Source organism: Furipterus horrens, unplaced genomic scaffold, assembly GCF_987537825.1.
Source record: "Furipterus horrens unplaced genomic scaffold, mFurHor1.1.pri manual_scaffold_11, whole genome shotgun sequence".
Lineage (NCBI taxonomy): Eukaryota > Metazoa > Chordata > Mammalia > Chiroptera > Furipteridae > Furipterus > Furipterus horrens.
Genome location: NW_028327181.1, coordinates 60,983,924 through 61,004,248, shown reverse-complemented (window position 1 = coordinate 61,004,248; position 20,325 = coordinate 60,983,924). Strand labels below are relative to the sequence as shown.

The 20,325-nt window shown below is 53.6% G+C and overlaps 1 protein-coding gene across 1 annotated transcript; it reads left to right on the top strand.

Annotated features, from left to right (window-relative positions):
* Window positions 1–2,764: 2,764 nt before the first annotated feature.
* Window positions 2,765–20,199, top strand: ANKRD13B (ankyrin repeat domain 13B). Its single transcript, XM_090292791.1, has 15 exons — window positions 2,765–3,019; window positions 13,505–13,640; window positions 13,734–13,858; window positions 13,946–13,991; window positions 14,463–14,606; window positions 14,695–14,884; window positions 14,962–15,028; window positions 16,104–16,185; window positions 16,948–17,012; window positions 17,240–17,370; window positions 17,492–17,649; window positions 17,775–17,927; window positions 18,027–18,190; window positions 18,267–18,343; window positions 18,836–20,199. Exons 1-15 carry the CDS (start codon window positions 2,906–2,908, stop codon window positions 19,053–19,055), a joined length of 1,872 nt encoding a protein of 623 aa, XP_090148917.1. The 5' UTR covers window positions 2,765–2,905; the 3' UTR covers window positions 19,056–20,199.
* The last annotated feature ends 126 nt before the right edge of the window (window positions 20,200–20,325 follow it).

Below are 20,325 nucleotides of genomic sequence, written 5' to 3'. Positions count from 1 at the left end.
GTCGATTTTATCCCAGCGGTGTCAGAGCAGCAGTGACTTGTGGGTGGACAGGCTGCTTCGCTGGGGGAGACAAAGTAATGCTCATGAGTCACACCACCCGAAATACATGCAAAGCTGCCTCCATCGCTTTTCGCTGCAGCCCAGATTGACAAGTTTGTCTGAAATAGCGATCCATGGGATATTTTTAAAATCACACCTTAAAAAAAACAAAATCTGAAGGCCTCCTTTTCCCCCACAGGCCGCAGCCGGCTGTCGGGGTTTCTGTAAGCAATGATACTTCGAGAGGTGGGGTTGTGGGTGGGACACCACCTGCCGCCCGGTGCTGCACCGGCACCGAGACGTCAGTCAGTCCGTGGCTTGGTGACCCCAGCCCGGGCAACGGGACGGGTAGCCTGGCCATCCAAACCGGGCGCACAGCTGACCAGCAGTAACTGCCCATTCCCCCGACCGACCCCCCCCAGCTATGGAATTTCATTTATTAAATGTCGAGGCGGCTGCTGGCAGCCCCTTCGCTTGGTTGTCTTTGTTTCTCTGCTGTGTGGGCGCGTCTTGAGCACGTGGCAGCTGGAGCGCGCAGGCTGGAGGAAAAGCGACCTGGGTTTAGTCTATGTATGGCCGCCTGGCAAAAAAACAGCCGGCTGCCCAGGGGATAGGCCTTACCCCCCCCCCCCACCTCCACCCCCCAAATCCAGTCTGAGCTCCCCGCTTCCTTGAGCTCCAAGATTTTTCAGGGTGATTCATCCTGTTCCCCAGCCCTACCTCCCGGTTGGCCCAGGACTACCTGGGAGTGGCCCAGGCACGGATCCAGTCTCCAAACTTCGTCCTGGAAGCCCCCTGCCCCGCCACAACCTAGGCCTGGGCTAGGGATAAAAGGGTTTCAGGATTTCCCTTTGGAGATGTGTCACCTCAGGAAGCATAAAAGTTAAAAAGAAAAATCACAAGGTTCTAAAAACAATTTAATAAGGAAATGCACAGGCATTCTCCCGGCCACTCCTAGCGGTCCCTCTCCCTCTCCAGCCCCCTCCTCAACTGGGGATGCAGCCACGACACTCTGCTGACCCCTCGTGGTAGAGGTGGGCAGAGGTCCCCGGCTGCCAAAGGCTGCCAGCTGGCTCCTCCCAGGCTGGAGAAAGGGGCGAGGCCGTACACTCATCCCTCATCCTTCCCCGCCCGCCTGGGCCTGGCACCGCAGGGTGTGGAGGAGGAAGGAGGGAAGACTACACAAAGAAACCTGAGAGAGGCGCGGAGAGTTTGCAAGCTTTTGCTAGCACCTCCCACACAAACACTTCTTAGATTGTTCTAAATAGGGCTGGTGTGGAATTCCTTATTCCAGCCTTGTTGTAAGGTGGGCTCCCCAAGGCATCATGCCTGGTCCTCGCCACCTGTCTCAGTCCGTCTGGTTGGGGGAGGGATGCGCCGGTTTCCAGGGTAGTGAGGATCCTTAGCTCATCCCAGGAGGTAGTTCCCAGTCTAATTTTAGAGGTGAGTGGTCTGAGAAACCAGAAAATTTAGGCAATTTGCTTAAGGTCAGGCAATTAATAAGGAGAATTCTAACTCAGGTCTCGCTAACATCCCAGTCCTCCTCCCTCCATGGGCTGGACCAAGTCTGTAGGTTCTTCCCGCCCTTACAATAGGTGACCATGGAGGACAAATTCACTTTTACCACAGTATCCGCAGGGACCCTCTGGAAGGATCTTTCTGCCCTGGAGTTATTTAGGAAGGAGACAGTCTCTGGAATCAGTCACTTCCTCTCCTGAGGGGACCACACGGGGGGGGGGGGGGGCAGGTGGAGATTGGGAGCTGCCACCTGCTGCTTTCTCTGCCCAGCCCCACTCTGGTCCTTGCAGAGGGCAGTATATGATGAAGGACTGTCCTCCTAGTTTTCGTGGACATTCTCCTTCCAATGGCAAGTGCGGAAGATGGAGTTTAATTTTATAAAAGGGCAAAGAAACCTCATACGTAATAATAATTCAGGTGCCAGACTCCTGGTTGCTCCAATGACCCTTAGTACTAATGTCCTTCACCTTTCTCGGGAGTCCATCAGTCACTCTTCTGGAAATGTGGATGTCTTCTCTTGTTCCACTGGGACCCAAACTCAATCCTGAAGGCCACACCTTCCCACTCCCCCCAGTGCTGAAGCGAGGCCTGTAGCCCCCTCCTTCACCAGCAAAAGGCAAAATGCCACTGGGTGGAGTTGCGTCTCAGCCCACCTGGCGTCAGGACGCTGCCTCCGTTTCGGCTAGGCCTGATTCCCTCCCCCACGCCTTCATGGGATGAGGGGGACAGTGCGGGACGCTCTACGGCCCCTCGCCACCCCCAGTTCCACCAGGTGGACTACAAGCCCCATAATGCCGCGGGGCCGAGCTATAACACGCTCTGCCTGGAGCACCCGGGTTCCCCTCCTATCTCTCCTGCATCTCCGCATCCCCCGTCGGCAGCTCGGGCTGAGGGCCGGGCTATGCGGCTGCGGGAAGCCAGGGGCTGCGGGAGCTCCTCCCTGCGGTGGCGACGGCGTCTCCGGGGCCCCGCGCCCCGTGCGCCCCCGCGCCTGCTGCGGGCGTCTGCTCCCTCAGCCAAGCGGCGTCTTTGTGTGCGGGGGTGTGAGAGGCGAGGCGCGAGTCCGCGCCACGCCACCGAGTGCCTGTTTCCTCTCCGGTCGGGTGGGGGCCTCTTCGCGCCGCCCGCCGTCGCCGCCGCCACCTCCGCCTCGCGAGGACGCCCGCGGCCAGCGCCACTAGCCTCGCGCCGGGCGCGCCGCCCCCGCCCGCCGGCGCCGCCCGCACATGCCCGAGCTGCAGCCTTGCAAGCAGACAGCGCCGGCCCCGTCCCGCGGCCTCTGGCCCCGGCTCCGGCGCCGTCCCTCCTCCCGGGCCGGGCGCCGCGGCCCCGGCATGAGGAGCAGGCAATGATCCCCGCCAACGCCTCCGCCAGGAAGGAGCCCGAGGGCAAGTACCCGCTGCACTACCTGGTGTGGCACAACCGCCACCGCGAGCTGGAGAAAGAGGTCCGCGCTGGCCAGGTAAGAGCGCCGTCGGGGCGCCGTGGGGACCCCATGGCCGGGCACGCCCGGGCGGCGTGGGGAGGGGGCGCGGCGCGGGCTGTCCCGCCTCCCTAGAGAGTTTACAGCGCTCCTTTGTTCGAGCCGCGGCGTTTATGCTCGTTGACCGGGAGAGGGTGATGGGAGCGGCCCCGTCCCTTCCCCTCCGCCGGACGGGCGCCCCACACGTGTCCCAGACCCTCTCAGATTGGGGTAGGGGATACTGTACTCCTCCCCGTCGGGGCAGTGAGGGCTTCGGGGAGGGGCTGCCGGCTCTGTGTTCCATGTGGTGGGAGAGTCCGCCCCACTCAGCCAAGTGTGCGGGGGTGGACAAGGCCTGAGTGGAAAGGAGGGGGATGTTACAAGTCACGGATCAGAGAAGAGGCTGTGTGACACTCCCAGGAATCCCAGCCCCACCCAGTGCCCTCTGCCCTCACTGTGAGTGCTTATGTTTTCTCAGACTGGACAGAGTCCCTGGATCTCGCAGACCCCAGAGTCGGCTCAGGAATGGGGAGTGGAGAAAGAGAGCCCCTCTTGGGGAAGCCCCGAGGGCCTTGTCCAGGTGCTGAAAGGCGCTCTCCTGTCCTCTGGTGCTAGGGCCTGGTTTCTAGGCTCTGAAGAAGCTAGGAGCTACACTGGCCACAGGAAAAACCTGAGGTTCTGCACACGCAGCAGGCTCCCTGGTTCCTGCTAGTCAGTGAGAACGGATGGGTCAGCCAGCTTTGGCTGGACAAGTGGCCACCGAGAAGATGGGGTCTCCTGGTTATTCTTCAGGACCAAGGCAGGCACAAGTCACAGGTAGTTCCCAGCTCTGCCCTTGGCCCAGGCCACAAGTAGGCACTCATGGCATGGACAACTCACCTTCCAGGGTGGGGAAGCAGGAGCCAGAGATGGGCCTATCCTGCCCTGGGCTGCCTCAGGTGGAAGCCTGTGGGCTTGACTGAGGTCTTACACCTCTGGGGCCATGGGCTGGGAGTGGTTCCCTCGCGATTTGCCCCCTTTGAGGACCTCTTCCTGATTCACAGGAAGTTTAGTCTGAACAGCTGTCTGCTTCCCAAGGGAAGGGGAGAACATCACCAGACAGTGAACCAGGTGAGGGTCAAAGTGTGTCTCTGAAGTCTACCACTGAGCCCCCCAGGCCAGCACAGTGTCATCTCTACATAACAGTCCCAGGAAATGTTGGGGTGACTTGAGCCTCCAAGCCTCTGGGCTGGTTGGGGTATCCGCTTCCATTCTATCTTTGCTTACACAAGGATGCTCCAAGTTGCTTCTCAAACCATGTCTCTTATTTGTCCATCATCAAGGAAATGGTTTTCAGCCACAGAGGCCTGGAAAGGAAGTGAGCTCAGAGTGGTAGGTCCTGTGGAGCAAAGATGAACAGCCCCTGACGTCAAGGAGACCCCCTTTCTGTTCTGGTGATGCGCGTATGGACGGAGAAGTACAGTGTAATGTGCAGGGTGCTGAGGTGCAGACAGTCTGGTCTCTTCTGGCTCTTCTCTGCTTTTGTCCCCTGAGGGCAAAAGAAGAAAGTCTCTGACAGAGGTTTCAGTTGAAGGATTTAAGGCTCATCTGAGAGGGACTTCCTGATGGGATGGTGGTGGACTGAGGGATTGTCTCCAGAGTGCCTCAGTCACACTCCTTTGCTAGAGGGTTAGGTGGTCTTCTTGAAGAGATTGGAGAGCGGCAAAATGCCCTAGAAGAAAAGGCTCTTGCACCCAGGCCTCTCAGATCAGTATTGCTCAGGTCAGCAGCCATGGTGCTGGGGTGAGGTTGGGGCGGTGAGTACTGGAACCTGCTGCAGGGATGGGTGGTGTGAGGCTCTGAGTGTGTTCCTCCTTTCTTCCCCTCAGGCTGCCACAGAAACCAGCACCAGATTCACCCATCCCCACACTCCCACTGCCCCACCCCCACCCTACCGGGGTGAGTTAGTGTCTCCTTGAAATGGACACCGCTTGCCCTGATCCAGGCCAGGGGGAATATAGGGCACTGGTTGAGGTTAACCCTTGTTCAACCACAGAGGAATGAGGCCAGGGCTCCCCTTTGCTCTGGGCCTACCAATCAGTCTGGGCAGGAGAGGCCCCTGGCTGTAGCTTAACTCCAGGACTGACCCAGAATGGCGCTTGCATCCAAATTGCACTGCTCAGTCGCCATGGTCTCCAAGGAGAGCTGAAGGTGCCCAATCCAGGCACTTCCGGCAGGGCCTAGGCCCGGGGGTAGCCACCTAACATAAAACCACCACAGACCCCTGTGGTTCCAGCTTGGGGTAGGGGCTGACCTTTGGTTCTCCTGGCACTAACTGTTAAAGCAGCCAAGCTTTCCTCTAGCATAGCAGCTGGGTTTCCCTGGTCTTCACTTGGCATAGCTGCCTCTTCTTCACTCCAAGAAAGCCCCACAGAGGCCCTCCTGTGGTCAAGCCTGGCAATGCTGTCTGCCTGAGGAGGGGATGGCATGGCAGGCTTCAGAGCAGGTTCATGGGCTTTGCTCAGCCCCCACCTTCAGCTCTTTTGGGGTCTGGAAGCAGGGAGTGGTAGGGAGATGGGAGGTGCTAAGCAGGTGTTTTTTGGTGAAGGGAAGGGTCCATTACCACCTCTAGCCAGCATCAGCAGTAGGTGGTTGCTGGGTCCTGTTTCCTGCCTTGCATATGCCCTGACAGGTTGGGCTGGGGGCTGGGGTTGTTCACCAGTTCCCTCTTGGCTGGCAGAGCCCTGAGTTGGCACAGCCAGCTGGCCATGGCCCTGGTTCTGGAGTCACAAGTCTCTGGTGTTCCCTGGGGGTAAGAGGTGGAGCTTAGATTGCATAGCTCCCTGTGGGAGGGCCTAGAGGAGCAGGATTCTTCCCCTGGTAACAGGTACTCTGGAGGGGGCCAGACTGTGGTCCTAGGGAAACAGCTTTCTTCCTGGGGCTGCCTTCACCATGGTCTTCCTTCCTGCCTTCCCCAGGTCATCCTTCTGGCCTAGAGGCAGGCAAAAGGGGATTGTGGGGCCCCTGGGTGCTCAGACAGAGGCTGCCCCACCCAAGGTACCTGTTGTGTTTCAGAGCCCTGTGATTCCCCCACCCTAAAGTATGCAGTTTTGGTATGGGCCATCACCACAGCTGGTAAGTTGGGAAGCTCAGGGGAGAGAGCCACAAACCCCAGAAATCAAAAATCAATGTGTCTGGGCTGAGGGGGAGGAGTGTGCGGGCCAGGATGCAGGAGGCAGGGTGCAGTGAGAGGTAGCAGGTGCCACCCTCGCCTGCTGCACCTGAGGGAGCACCCTGCCTCCCTCCCCCTTGGTTGACTCGGGCATACCTGTCCCTACACCTCCTGGTCAGGTGAGAGAGCTGAGAAGTAGTGACCACACCAGCCTGGCTGCCCCCCTGGGGCTGGAGGAGAGACAAAGGCTGAGCAGGCAAGACATCACACTCTCCCTTCTTCTCCAGCACTGGTGTTTGGTCTGTACATTTGGTGTGTCCTTGTAAGATTTCACCTAGCAAAAGGATTTTGCTAATGCTAAATAACTTTGAAAATATACGCTGCTAGTGTGTGTGGGTGTGAGGGTGTGCATGCACAAATATGTGGGCAGTCATCAGGTGAGTTACACATGAGTAGACACCTGCAGAGCCAGAGTGCAGCTGGGCACGCATGTGCTTGCACACTTTGGTTGCACATGTACTGTGAGTATGGAGGCCGAAGGAGTATGAGTGTATATCCTTATGGTATGTGTACGTGTGTGTGTGTGTGTGTGCATGCAGGTGTGTGCCTGAATGGAAGCAAGGGGTTGCTCAGAGAGCCCCAGCTCTTAAGCTGGAAAGACCCCTGCTTTTGGCTCCAGCTGAGGCCTGCTGGGTTGCAGAGTTTCCATTTTCTTGGTGTGGAGGGCTAGGTGTTGGGTTTCATGGGAACTTTTCATTCCAGCAATTAAAAAGCTATAGGCCTTTGCTGAGGAAATAAATGAATTCTCCCACCTGGGGCCAGGGCAAGGTGCCACTTCCACCACAGGCCCTGCTTTGGGCAGGCCAGGGGAGCTTCTTTGGGGCCTGGCTGGGTTTATGCAGGGCCCACTTTTGCCCTGGAAAACAGCTGTGTCCTGGAGACCCTGGGGAGGGTTGTGGGTAGAGCTCTTGAGGAGTGGGGGTGGGGAGGGGCATCCTTGCCCTGTGGGCAGTGCTAGCCTCTCTCTGGAGCCTGGAGCTGAGGCACCTGAGGGGGTGGGTGGCAGACAGCATCTGGAGCCCTGGGGCTGAACAGGGTGCTGTAGGCTGGGGCAGGGCTGGTGGGATGGCTCAGCTACAGCTGCATGGGAAGGCCTCCTGCTGGCCCCAGCCAGCTTAGGGTGTGTGGGTCCCCCACCATTCCCACCCAGGGCTCAGCACCCCACCCAGGGCAGGACCCTGAGGGGCCCAGCCCGACTCATGATAGCCAAAGCTAATAGTGCTCTCTTTCCTCTGTGGAGCTGGAGCCGTGTGGAGGAGTGGCAGGAGGGCCACTCACATCTCTAAGTCACAGTTCAGAGGGCCACAGGGGCCAGGGACATTTTTCTTTTTTTTCTTTTTGAGGCTCCTGGTATATTTAAACATGGAGAAATGCCAACACAGGGCTATAAAAGTTATATAAATAATTTAATTATTTAAAATGCTTTTTTTTTGATACAGGAGTTTATACTCATGTTTTAAAATATTTAACTGTCGCCAGAGGCTTACAGTGAACAGTGAGGTGCTCACCTCACCCCTCCCCACCGCTTCATCTCATGCCCCAGAGGCAACTATTTGGAATTCTTTAGGCTGTTTTGTTATTTACCTTCATAATAGTAAACAACATACTTCTACGACTATTTTGTGGTTTATCAATTTTACATTTTATTGCCTTCCCCTCTCTGTGTCCTTTAAATATAGTCATCCATGCATTTGTTTGACAAATATTTATTAAGCACCTTACATGTCTGGCGCTGTCCAGGGACTGCGGAATCCAGCATTGAACAAAACTGAGAGTGACCCTTCCTTTGTGGGACTTACAGCCTAGGTGAGGGAGGCAATGAAAAACAAACAAGCAGGTTAATGTTGAAAGAGAACTAATGCAGGATAAGAAGCATTTGCTAGATAAATAGCACCTGTCATTTAAGATGGGTTGTCAGGACAGACCATCCTAAGGAGGTGACATTTGAGCAGCAGCCGGAGTGAAGTGGCTGTCTAGGGTGTCCAGGGGAAAATGGTTGCGGGGAAGGCCAGCATGCGGGAGTGGGGTTTGGAGGAGAGGTGGGAGAGCACATGAGTTAGGGACAGTCAGGGCTCATGGATGGGAAGCCACGGGCAGGTTTTGAGCCAGAGGACCTGGGGAACAGTTCCCAGGATGGCAGTAGCTGCAGTGGGCCAGCACAGGAGTGAAGAGACCACCAGGCGAGAGATGGGGTGCCTATGCCAGGAGGGAAGCCCCAGGTGATGAAACAGAGGAGACCCTGCACCTGTTTTGAGGGTAGAACCTATAAGGTCACATTGCTGATGGATTAGATATGGAAGGTAAGAGAAAAGGAAGAGATAAAGACAGCTCTGAAGCTTTCCCTGCTGAAAAGGGAGTGAATTGAGGTGCTGTTCCCGGTGATGGGAGAACTAGGGCAGGCGCAGCTGTCCAGGAAGGGCTGAAGTGGAGAAAGGAAAGGAGAGAAGAGAAGTCATGGGAGGTCAGGACGCCCCATGCTGTTTCATGACTACAATTATCTTTTCATATTTTTCTGAAGATGTAAATTACCATTTTCCTCCCAAAAAGTTTCTTCTGTTTTCTGCATTGACAGTGTTTCCTCTGGGTTTTTAGAATCCATTTGCATGTTTTGGTCTCTTTTACGATGGCAGCTTTCCTCAAATGTCCAGTCATCCCTGGCTGTTGGGGCCTGTTTAAGAACGGGGCTGTGGAGCTTACTGATATGTGGGTGCTACTGTCAGAAGATTGGCGGCAAGCTGGCCTGCTTACTGTAGGATTCACAGCTGTCAGTACCCAGAGGTCATGGGTGCCGCTAGTTTCTCCAGTCTCCTGCAAGGGTTGGGATGGAGCCATCTGGTTGCCAGTGGGTCAGGATGTGAGGCAGGGGAGAGACTGAGCTTTCACTGCTCCCCAGTTTTCAGCCTCGTGACCTCATCCTCAGGCCAATGTCTCTGAGTCCAGTGCATCTCAGGCTCAGTTTCTACAAAGAATAAACACCTGGCATCCTGAGGAGGGGAAGGAGGACATCTCCCATCATTGCAAGATTGGAGAGGGGGCCAGTGGTTTTGAATTCAACCAGTGTCCCCAGAATTCACCTCTGAGCCTCACTTTCACCTCTGCTGTTCCTACTGCCTGCATGTTCTGTACTTTTCAAGGGTTCTGGGGGGTGATCTGGCTTGCCACTCACTGAGTTCCCTCTGTGAATGCTTAGCTTGGTACCCTCTGCTCCCCTAAGTCAGTGACGCCCAAGCCACTTTCCATGTTCTGGAGATGTGTTGAAATTTGTCATTTGCTGACATCTCTTTATTCTCGTGGGTTTTAAATATTTTATTGACCGTCTTATAATTACTCACAAATTTACCATTTGGGGTACACTCTTCATTTCTTTGTATAGATCTAAGTTTCCATCTGGTATCATTTCCTTTCCACTTAATAACTTTCTTTAACATTTCTTCAATGTCTTCTGGTGACAAATTCTCTCAGCTTTTGTTTACATAACGGTTTCCCTTTATTTTCTTAAGTATATTTTATTGATTATGCTGTTATAGTTGTCCCAATTCCCACCCCCTTTGCCCAGTACCCCCCTTTCCTCCAGCAATTTCTCCCTTCATTCATGTCCATGGGTCATACATATAAGTTCTTTGCCTTCACCCTTTCCTATATTATTCTTAACATCCCCCTGTCTATTTTGTTCCTACCAATTATGTTTCTTAATCCCTGCACCATTTCCCCATTTCTCCCCCTTCCCCCTCCCAGCTGATAACCCTCCAAATGATCTCCATACCTATGATTCTGTTCCTGTTCTGGTTGTTTGCTTAGTTTGTGTTTGTTTTTGTTTTTAGGTTCAGTTGTTGATAGTTTTGAATTTGTTGTCATTTTAGCCTTCATAGTTTTGATCTTCTTTGTATTAAATAAGTCTGTTAATGTTTCATATAATAAGGACTTGGTGATAATGAACTCTTTTAGCTTTACCTTATCTGGGAAGTACTTTATCTGCCCTTCCATTTTAAATGATAGCTTTGCTAGATAATCTAGGTTGTAGGTTCTTGCTTTTCATCACTGTGAGTACTTCTTGCTAGTCCCTTTTTGCCTGCAAAGTTTCTTTCGAGATATTGTTACAGAGCGAACCTGTCTACAGGTTCCGTTAGTCCATCTGGAGTCATAAAAACTGTTACAGAGTGAAAGGGGGTTCTTTCACGTGGCGCCTTGGTTTAAAACCCAACAACCAGTGTTGAGGAAAACAGGTCTTTATTTACAATAGTCCAACCTGGGGAGGACAGTGAGCACTTCAGCTTGGAACCCTGTTCTCCCATGGGACCCAGCACTTCCCTTGCTCCCCAAAAGGCTAGAAGCCAAAAACATGCCCAGAAGTTCCCCATCCCTTATCTGTCCGGTGTCTCCTTCAGGATCTGGGGTACGATGTCATCAGCCTCCATATAACAGTCCAGGAAAACATGTGCCATGTTGCACTGGATCACGCATGGTTCTCCCTTTCAAAGCAGCATGGAGTTCTCCTCTCCTCCTTGCAAACTACGTAGATCTCCTCTCCTCTCAAAACCGCATGGAAATCCTCTCTTCTCAAAGCCGCATGATGTTCTTCCTTCTCAAAACCACATGGAGAACCTCCTTCTCAAAACCTCATGGAGAACTTTGCTAAAATGTCTGCTGCCTATTTTTAAACCCCTGACTGCATCCTCCTACACAGCGGGTGTGGTAACCAGTTCTGACCATTCACAGAACCTTGTGCAGGCTCTGTATGCTCTTTCCATACCATTCCATGGTCAAAACCCCTCCCCTCTTCTTGGGACCTTGGAAGAACCAAAGTCATTTGCATGACTGAGACACTAAGCTTCTAGCCATAGTCATGCAAAGGCGTCTTAAAAGCTGTTCCCTTTTCCCCATCCCCCAACCCGCAGGCTCTGGGGATTTTTGGACACCCCCACTCTAACAATATCAGCTGATAGTATTATGGGAACTCCTTTATAGGTAACTTTTCTCTTCCTGCTTTTAAGATACTCTTTTTATCTTTAACCTTTGGCATTTTAATTATGATGTGTTTTGGTGTGTTCCTCTTTGGGTCCAACTTGTTTGGGACTCTATATTTCCTGGACTTGTATGTCTTTCCTTTCCCAAATTAGGAAAGTTTTCTTTCATTATTTTTTCAAATACGTTTTCAATTTCTTGCTCTTCCTCTTTTCCTTTTAGCATCCCTGTGATTCGGATGTTGGCATTTTTGGAGATGTCCCAGAGTCTTCATATTTTCTCCTTGTTTTTTTGAATTCTTGTTTATTCATTCTGTACTGGTTGACTGTTTATTTCTTCCTTATGTTCTAAATCATTGATTTGAACCCCAGCTTCCTTCCCTCTGCTATAAGTTTCATGTGAATTTGTCTTTATTTCACTTAGTATAGCCTTCATTTCTTCCCTTATGCTTTTGCCATACTCAATGAGTTCTCTGAGCATCCTTATCACCAGTGTTTTGAACTCTGCATATGTTGGTTGGCTCTCTCCATTTCACTTAGTTCTTTTTCTGGAGTTTTGATTTGTTCTTTCATTTGGGCCGTATTTCTTTGTCTCCTCAATTTGGCAGCCTCCCTCTTTTTGTTTCTGTGTATTAGGTAGAGCTGCTTTGACATCCTGTCTTGGCACATCTGTTATGTTGTAAAGGGTGGAGCCTTAGGTATTCGTCAGTGGGAACGACCCATCTCACCATATTGTTTTTCTTTAAATTCTTGAGTATAAGTAGTTCATCATCTTTATTATTTAAGAATATGTTTCTATTAAATTATTTTTCTCTTAATTATGGATCATATTTCCCTACTTCTTTGTATATCTAGTCATTTTTAACTGGATGATGAACATTTTAAATATTATGATGTTAAGCATCTGGATTTTGTGATCTTCCTGTTAGGCTTTCTTCTGGCAAATTAAGTTAAGTTACTTGCAGATAAGTTTGATCCTTTTAAACTCATTTTTAATCTGTATTTGATTGGCTGAGCCTTTTCTGTAGGGATAGTTTAGCCCTGCTACTAAGTAAGGCATAACCCTTCCTGTGTCTCCATGCCTGGGCAAACAGCAAGGACTCTCTAGCAGGTTGGTGCCGAAAGTCTCCCTGCTCTGGGCAAGCTCTGAAAATTTGCCAGTTTATGGCTCCTTTTCTTCCTGGCCTTGTTAAGTTCCACTCTCCCCATAGGAAATATTCAGCAAAGACTCAAAAGGACCCCACGCAGATTTCTGGAGCTCCTTTGTTGCAGAGGTTACTCCTTCCTGGAACTGTGCCCTGCAACTGCAAGCTACATTGGCTTCCCTGAACTCCTGCCACTGTCTCCTTAGCTCCTGAGGGAGGTTACCACGCTCTGCTGGGGATCCCCTTCCCTGAATTGCAGCCTGGAATATTTCTCCAGGTAGAAATCCAGGCGATTGTAGGGCCCACCTCGTTTGTTTCTCTTACTTCAAGGATCACATTCCTTCTTGTGTAATGTCTGAAAACAGTTATTTTATATATTTTGAAGAAGTTGTTTTCTCTGCATATAGTGGGAGGGTAATTTCAGTTACCTCATCATGGCTGTAGTAGAAGCCTTTTGATGGCATTTTAATAAAGTTTTGGGAAGGAGAGGAGGTGTCCCGTGCATGTGGTCAGTTCACTGTACTTAACTAGAAATCCTAGACTCCTGAAATATAAATATTTATGTTTAACAAAATATGCTTTTATCACCCAACAAAGATCTCATGCAATATAATTGTGCTATCCACAAAACAATACCAGGCTTTATAAAAATATTAAGACATAGTGTTCCACAGGTACAGGACATGGGTTTGAAGCTGAACCATGAACATATTCTTTCGTTCCTATAATGTATTACTGCAATTGTTTGCTAAATCTCACTCAGGGACAATGTCAATGATCTAAGTTGGTGGCCCCTCCTGAAGGTGGTCTTGGACCCCTAGGACAGGTCCTTTCCCAGCTGCCCTTCTTGGTCAGCAGCCTCTCCAGACCACCTGTCAGCCCCAGGCTTACTCTTTGTAGGCAGCCACTGGGCCGTGGTGGAGGAGACCTAGGTCAGGGGACCTGGATGAACAGTGAAGGAGGAAGGCCTTCCCTTTCTCAGTTACCTCCTGCCCTGCCCCACAAGCCCCTCTCACTCACCTAACCCCAGCTAATTGGTTGTCTTTTCCATTGCCTAGTGAGATGGGCAAGGCAGGGCAGCCATGTGCTGCTGCCTACTCAGAGGCTATTGGTCTCCGACGGGCTGCTTCAGCAGTGACCAGGGCTATGCCTTCACCTCCTTCTCCAGGTGGACATTGAGCAACTGGATCCCCGTGGGCGGACTCCCCTGCACCTGGCCACTACACTGGGGCACCTCGAGTGTGCCCGTGTGCTCCTGGCACATGGGGCAGACGTGGGCAGGGAGAATCGCAGTGGCTGGACAGGTAGGCACCCCTGCTTACCCAAACCCCACAGCCGGTTTCCCCAGCATCATATCCTCACCTGCCCTGTGACATCGTGCCCCCCCCCCCCCCAAGTGCTTCAGGAGGCTGTGAGCACTCGGGACCTGGAGCTGGTGCAGCTGGTCCTACGGTACCGGGACTACCAGCGGGTGGTGAAGCGGCTGGCAGGCATCCCCGTGCTCCTGGAGAAGCTGCGCAAGGTGAGGGCCAGCCTCTCAGCCTCCCTGCTGTGGCCCTTGAACCCTGTCTATAGCGTAGAGTTAACCACTCTCCTTGTCATCCTCCAGGCCCAGGACTTCTACGTGGAGATGAAATGGGAATTCACTAGCTGGGGTAAGAGGGGCTGATGTGGGGCTCTCTGGACCTGAGGGCTTTGGCACTTGTTGATCCCCTGCCTAGAGCTCTCTTCCCATTGCTCTTACTGTGGTTCCTCATCTTTTAGTTCTCAGCTCAGTGCCACCAGCTAGGCCTTTACACACTGTCTCAGACGCTGTCTCAATTCCATTTTTATTATTTCCTTCACTTTGTGCTGATGTGCTCATTTGTTTGTGATCTGTCACCCCTTGCTTGAAGGTAAGCTCCGAGGGTTCTGTCTTGTTCAGTGTTGCATGCCTGGCACCCAGTAGGTGTTCAATAAATATTTGATGGAAGATTGTGAAAAAGGTTGAAGGAAAGGTTGGGGGAGCGCCTTATCTCCTACCAGTTCCCTTACCTTGGCCACATCCCTGACCCCATGCCCTGAGGGGGCCCGGGTTAGGTGGGTCAGGCAAATCCAAGCCACCTCTGACCTTCCCTTCCACCTAGTGCCCCTGGTGTCCAAGATCTGCCCTAGTGACACCTACAAAGTGTGGAAGAGTGGGCAGAACTTACGGGTAGACACCACACTCCTGGGCTTTGACCATATGACGTGGCAGCGAGGGAACCGCAGCTTCGTCTTCAGGGGCCAAGGTCAGGCAGATGGGAGGTAGGGCGAGGTGGGGAGGCAGGAGACAGCGCCATGCAACCCCTGACCTCTGCGCTGTTCCCTGGCTGTCAGATACCAGTGCTGTGGTCATGGAGATTGACCATGACCGCCGGGTCGTGTACACGGAGACTCTTGCATTGGCTGGGCAGGACCGTGAGCTGCTGCTGGCTGCTGCCCAGCCCACTGAAGAGCAAGTGCTGAGCCGGCTCACTGCACCTGTTGTCACCACGCAGCTTGATACCAAGAACATCTCCTTTGAGAGGTGAGTGGCCATGGCCCTGATCGCCTGGAACAAACCTGGTGGGGTACCCCCTCACCTGGACCACTTTGCTTCCTCAGGAACAAGACGGGCATCCTGGGCTGGCGCAGTGAGAAGACTGAAATGGTGAATGGGTACGAAGCCAAGGTGAGGCCATAGCTTCTTGGTGCCAGACCCTACCACACCCTTGCCCACAGAGAGCTGGGCTGGGGTTTCCTGAGGACCACCATTTCTCAGCCTTGGAGGTGCAGAGGTCATGCGGCATTGAGGAAAGGGCGCTAAGAGACAACCGATGGAAATGGCCAGACTTATTGAGCACTTATTATATTCATGTTCAAGTCACTGTTCTGGCATTATATGTATCTATATATGCACATGCACACACATATGTATTATGTGCATATATCACACAGATGTACACACACATGCTCATTTAATCCTTATAATAACTCTTTCAGGTTGGTGCTATTTTTCCGTTTTACAGATGTTTATTGAACCCTTTCCATGGTATCCCATTTAATCTTCATAACCGCTCTACGAAGTAGGATATTGGCCCATTTTATGAGGAGAAAATGGGGGCTTGGAGGTGGTTGAATGACCTATACGAGGTCACACTACACTAAGTGACACCTGAGGTTCAGACCCTGGCTGCCTAATCCCAAAGCCAGGCCTATACTCTTAAGAAGACTGTGTTGGTCACTCGGGGACCCTCACATCACCCACCAGGGCCACTTGGTGCCTCTGCTGAATGAAGGGACTGACAGATGCTGCAGGGTTTGTATTGCTTCCTCCTGAAAGCCTTCCCTGGTTCTTTAGGTTGGGTCAAAGTCTGCTTTTTATTCCCACAGCCCTGTGCTCCCCACAACAGAGCATGTATCTATCACACTCTGTTATAACTGTTCATTTTTTGGTCCCTTCCCCTAAATTGAGAGCCTCAAGAGGTTAGGAGTCATGTCTGGCTGTGCTTGTTCACCACTGTGCTCCTGATGCCTGCCTCGGTGCCTGGCATAGAACGGCTCCTCACGAAATCTTTGTGGAGTGAATAACAGAATGAATTAATGACTTCATATATTTACTTGCCCGAAGGCCTGGGAATTTGGAGCAAACAGCTTCTCCTCCCCTGCCCCAGACCCTTCCTTGTAGGAAGTATTCAGAAAGCCATTGGGGGCCGGGAGTAGGGGTACCAGAATTGTCTTTGAGCCCTTTCTTCATCTCTCCCCAGGTATATGGGGCGTCCAACGTGGAACTCATCACCCGGACACGGACAGAACATCTTTCAGAACAGCACAAGGGCAAGGTCAAAGGTAATGAGGCAGAGGCACATGGGGGAGGTGTGAGGAACCAGTTTCCACTTGAGCACCTCCATCAGTATTCCTTCTGACATTGTAGCAAAAACCAGGGTAGTTTATTTAGGCAAGTAGTTTCCAAGTGCCAAGTCCTAGTGGCTGGTAGCAGCTGCCTAGGGTGCTGCTAAGGTGATTCTAAAGCCACGTTTGGGCTCAGTGGGAAGGAATTGATTACTAATGTCTACATTGGATTTGGGAAGGGAGAGAAATGTCATGTATGCTCTTTGATGGCCATTCCAGTGAGACATACTCTAGGTAGGAAGTCAAGGGGCCCTGCCACTGATTCTCAGTGCCCGTTGGTACTACACCTGACTTTCTGGGCATCATTTTGTCCTTCTAAAGTGGAGAGACTTAATTCCTGCCTCACAGGAGAACAAATGAATATGGAAGTGCCTGAACGAAAACACACACATTCACATGCATACCTCAAAACTGCTCACCAAAAGCAGGTATTTTTTGTTCAGTGTCATCAACCTAGATAGTGACACTTTTGGAAGTTTCTCCTGAGCCCCAGGCCTACTTTTTATTCCAGCTGCAATTATAGTGGTTGTGGTCCTGGCCCCTGCCCTGCTATGCTCTGTCACTTTCTGATGAAGGTGCCTAGATGTCTGGTGTGGACAGGCAGTCCCCCTACCCCCTAGGAACCAGCCCCCTCCCTAGTCTTGGGTACTGTCAATTCTGAGGACTGCAGTGTCCTCTGAGATGGCACGTTTCTTATAGGCTGCAAGACACCCCTGCAGTCCTTCCTGGGAATTGCTGAGCAGCATGGGGGCCCCCAAAATGGGGTGAGTGTGTGCCAGCGGTTCCCCTCGGTGGAAGGGTATGGATATGGCTCAGAAAAAGGCCTGGGAGGTGTCCTGCTTAGCATGGCCTGTGGACCTCTTTTCCACAGTGCCCAAGACTATGTTGGCTCCACAGTGGCAGGGGGTACAGCTCTGGGGCCTGTAATACCAAATGGCTGGCCTGGCATCAGGGACTGAGGAAAGCTCACGGGCCTCCCCATGTGGTACAGACCCTGATCACTCAGACTCTGAGCCAAGCCAACCCCACTGCCATCACCGCAGAAGAGTACTTCAACCCCAACTTTGAGCTTGGCAACCGTGACATGGGCCGGCCCATGGAACTGACCACCAAGACACAGAAGTGAGGTTCCCTGCTGGTGCTGGGAGGGGTGGGCAGGGCAGGATGGGGCAGGGGTTCCAGAAGGTTCTAGGAGGCCATCGCTTCTAGTGTCCCTCATGCCTTGGGGTCCTGGGGGGGGCAGGTTCAAGGCCAAGCTGTGGCTGTGTGAGGAGCATCCCCTGTCCCTGTGTGAGCAGGTAGCCCCCATCATCGACCTCATGGCTGTCAGCAATGCGCTTTTTGCCAAGCTCCGGGACTTCATTACCCTGCGCCTGCCTCCTGGCTTTCCTGTCAAGATTGGTGAGACCCCACCCCCATTTTCCCATGGCTGCTGTTGTGGAGGTGGTAGGGCTTAGATGAGATAAAGGGGGGGGCTAAGGTGTGAGTGGGTGGGTTGTGGCACCTGATGGTTTCCTCATCCTCAGAAATCCCGATCTTCCACATCCTGAACGCCCGCATCACCTTCGGGAACCTCAATGGCTGTGACGAGCCGGTGCCTTTGGTCCGAGGCAGCCCCAGCAGTGAGACCCCTTCCCCAGGCAGCGACTCCTCCAGTGTCAGCAGCTCCAGTTCCACAAGTGAGCCCTGTCCCCCTCTGAAGTCACCCTCCTTACCACCTCACCAGAGCCCTTGCTGCCCCTTCCTGGGGAGCCACTCTGACCTGAGTCTGCCCTCAGCCTCCTGCCATGGATGCGAAATCTCCCCGACCTTGTTCGAGGCCCCACGAGGCTACAGCATGCTGGGTGGGCAGCGGGAGACTGCGACCCGTGACGATGATGATGACCTTCTGCAGTTTGCCATCCAGCAGAGCCTGCTTGAGGCGGGCAGTGAGTATGACCAGGTGCGTCCCCTGTGGACACAACGGGCCACCTGACTGGTGCCGCTGTAGCCAACAGACCCATGCACTCTCCCTCCAGGTCACCATCTGGGAGGCGCTAACCAATAGCAAGCCCGGCACTCACCCCATGTCCTACGAGGGTCGCCGGCAGGACAGGTCAGTGTCCTCCAGGATTTGGAGACGCCCACCCTCCCCAAGCACAGAGTGCCCCAGTACTCTGTCACAATGGGTGAGGACACTGCCGCTGGAGCAGCCCCTGTTGGCCCAGAGAAACCGTGGTACCCTCACCAGGGACCCTACTGGAGTCAGGATGGTCCCTGCCATACATGTTCCTTACTCTGGGGTGGGTGAGCAGTACTCCCAAAGCGGCTCTGGTGTAGGTGCCAGGCTTCATGGCCTCCAGACCCTCACCAGGCAGGATGTCAGGGCAAGGGTTCCTGAAGATGCCCACATGTGCTGCCGGCTATCTGCTGGGAGGATGGGCTTTGTAGGAGCTGGGATCTGCTACAACTGGGTGGGAGCCAGGGAGGTGACTTGGAACTGGAGGGCAGCAGGCGTGCTCTGTCCTGGGACCTCCACGCCGGATCCTGGCCTGCTCCCTGGCAGTTGCTCCTGGAGCCCTGGATGTGTCTTCCTTGCCCCCAAAAGTGCCCCGCCCACGCCACAGCGCCAGCCTTCGACCCCCATGGTGGTTCCCAGCCCTCGGCAAGGTACCAGTCCTGGTAGCCGCGTGTTCCGGAGCTACGACGAGCAGCTGCGGCTGGCCATGGAGCTGTCTGCGCAGGAGCAGGAGGAGCGGCGGCAGCGTGCGCGCCAGGAGGAGGAGGAACTGGAGCGAATCCTGCGGCTCTCATTGACCGAGCAGTAGTGCCGCTGCAGCCACAGGCCTTCAGCCACACCATGAGAGCCCCGCCCCAGAGTGAAACATGCCCCCGCCCGCGCACACTGTGGCTGGAGACCAGAGCCACCGCCTCAGGGGCGTAGGGGCTCACCATGCACCAGATGAGGAGGGGTTCAGCATGGCCACGGGGTACCTTTCCCGGCCAGGGCCCTGGAGGCAGCTGGCACGGCCTGGTCCCCTGCTTTGCTGTATCCTGACACCCCCCACCCCCGTCCTCTCCCCTGGGCCCAGACCTGTCCAAGGGCAGAGCCAGGTGGTCTTGAGTGGGAGACCGGTCCTTAGAGGAGCAGTGTCCGTATCCTTGCTCCTTCTGGCTGGCCCCACTTTCTGCTCACTGACCCCATTTCAGGACACTGCCCATGAAGCCTTTGCATTTCCGCTCTTCACCCCTGGAGGGCAGCTGAGCTCCCCACGTGCTGTGTTGCTGCTTTGTTCCAGACAGATACCAGCACGTCTAGGGCCCAGCCCCTCCCCCACCCCGGCATTTCAGCGTCAAGTGCACTTAGCCGGGTGCCTGGCTCCCCCAGTCCTTACATCCCTCCCAGGTCTCAGGGTGGTCCCAGCTTCAATTGGGGCGGCCAGACGTTGGAGACCCCTTCCCCAAGACATGTTTTTGTGATCAGGGAGGGTGCCCAGGGTGGCCCCCCAGACCTGGGCAAGACCTCATTCCCACATGCTGTCTTGGCAAGTGGAGGGGGGCACATTGGGCTGGGGCAAGCACTAGACCCTACACTAGACTGCACAGAGAGGGGTTGCCCCGTGCCCTGGCACCACCACCCACCCCTTCCCACCAGCTGCTGCTAGCCCTCTGTGGTTGTGTCCCCCACTTGCCCCAGCCAGGGGCTGACTCTAAAACCCTTCATCCAATGGTGCTAACCCCTGGCTCTCCCCTGCCCCACCTCACCCACCCAGAGAAGCACAGGCCCCGCTAGGGGCAGGGGCCCACAGCACACCTTTCCCGAGTTCTCCCTGACTGGCCTTCCTGGCTCAGCCAGTGATATTCAGAAGGGACACAAAGGGGATAGAAGAAAAGAGCAAAGACTCACTCTTCCTTGATGCCAGGGGCACCAGACTGATTACCAGGCACAAATTAAAGAGGCTTCAAACCTGAGGCTTTTCCTACCTACCTTTACTGGGGAAGAATGCCCACCTGCATTCAGGGGGTTCCTTCTGAACTTCAGTGTGGGTAGGGCTGAGGTAAGAGGATGCCTGGTGGGCCCTGAGCCCAGCCATGGTT

What these genes read in the sequence shown, in the direction of transcription:
- ANKRD13B (XM_090292791.1), top strand. Translation starts at nt 2,906, where the DNA reads ATGATCCCCGCCAACGCCTCCGCCAGGAAGGAGCCCGAGGGCAAGTAC. An exon ending in AAGAGGTCCGCGCTGGCCAG is followed by an intron (nt 3,020 to 13,504) that starts GTAAGAGCGCCG and finishes CTCCTTCTCCAG; the next exon opens with GTGGACATTGAGCAACTGGA. An exon ending in CTTCGTCTTCAGGGGCCAAG is followed by an intron (nt 14,607 to 14,694) that starts GTCAGGCAGATG and finishes CCTGGCTGTCAG; the next exon opens with ATACCAGTGCTGTGGTCATG.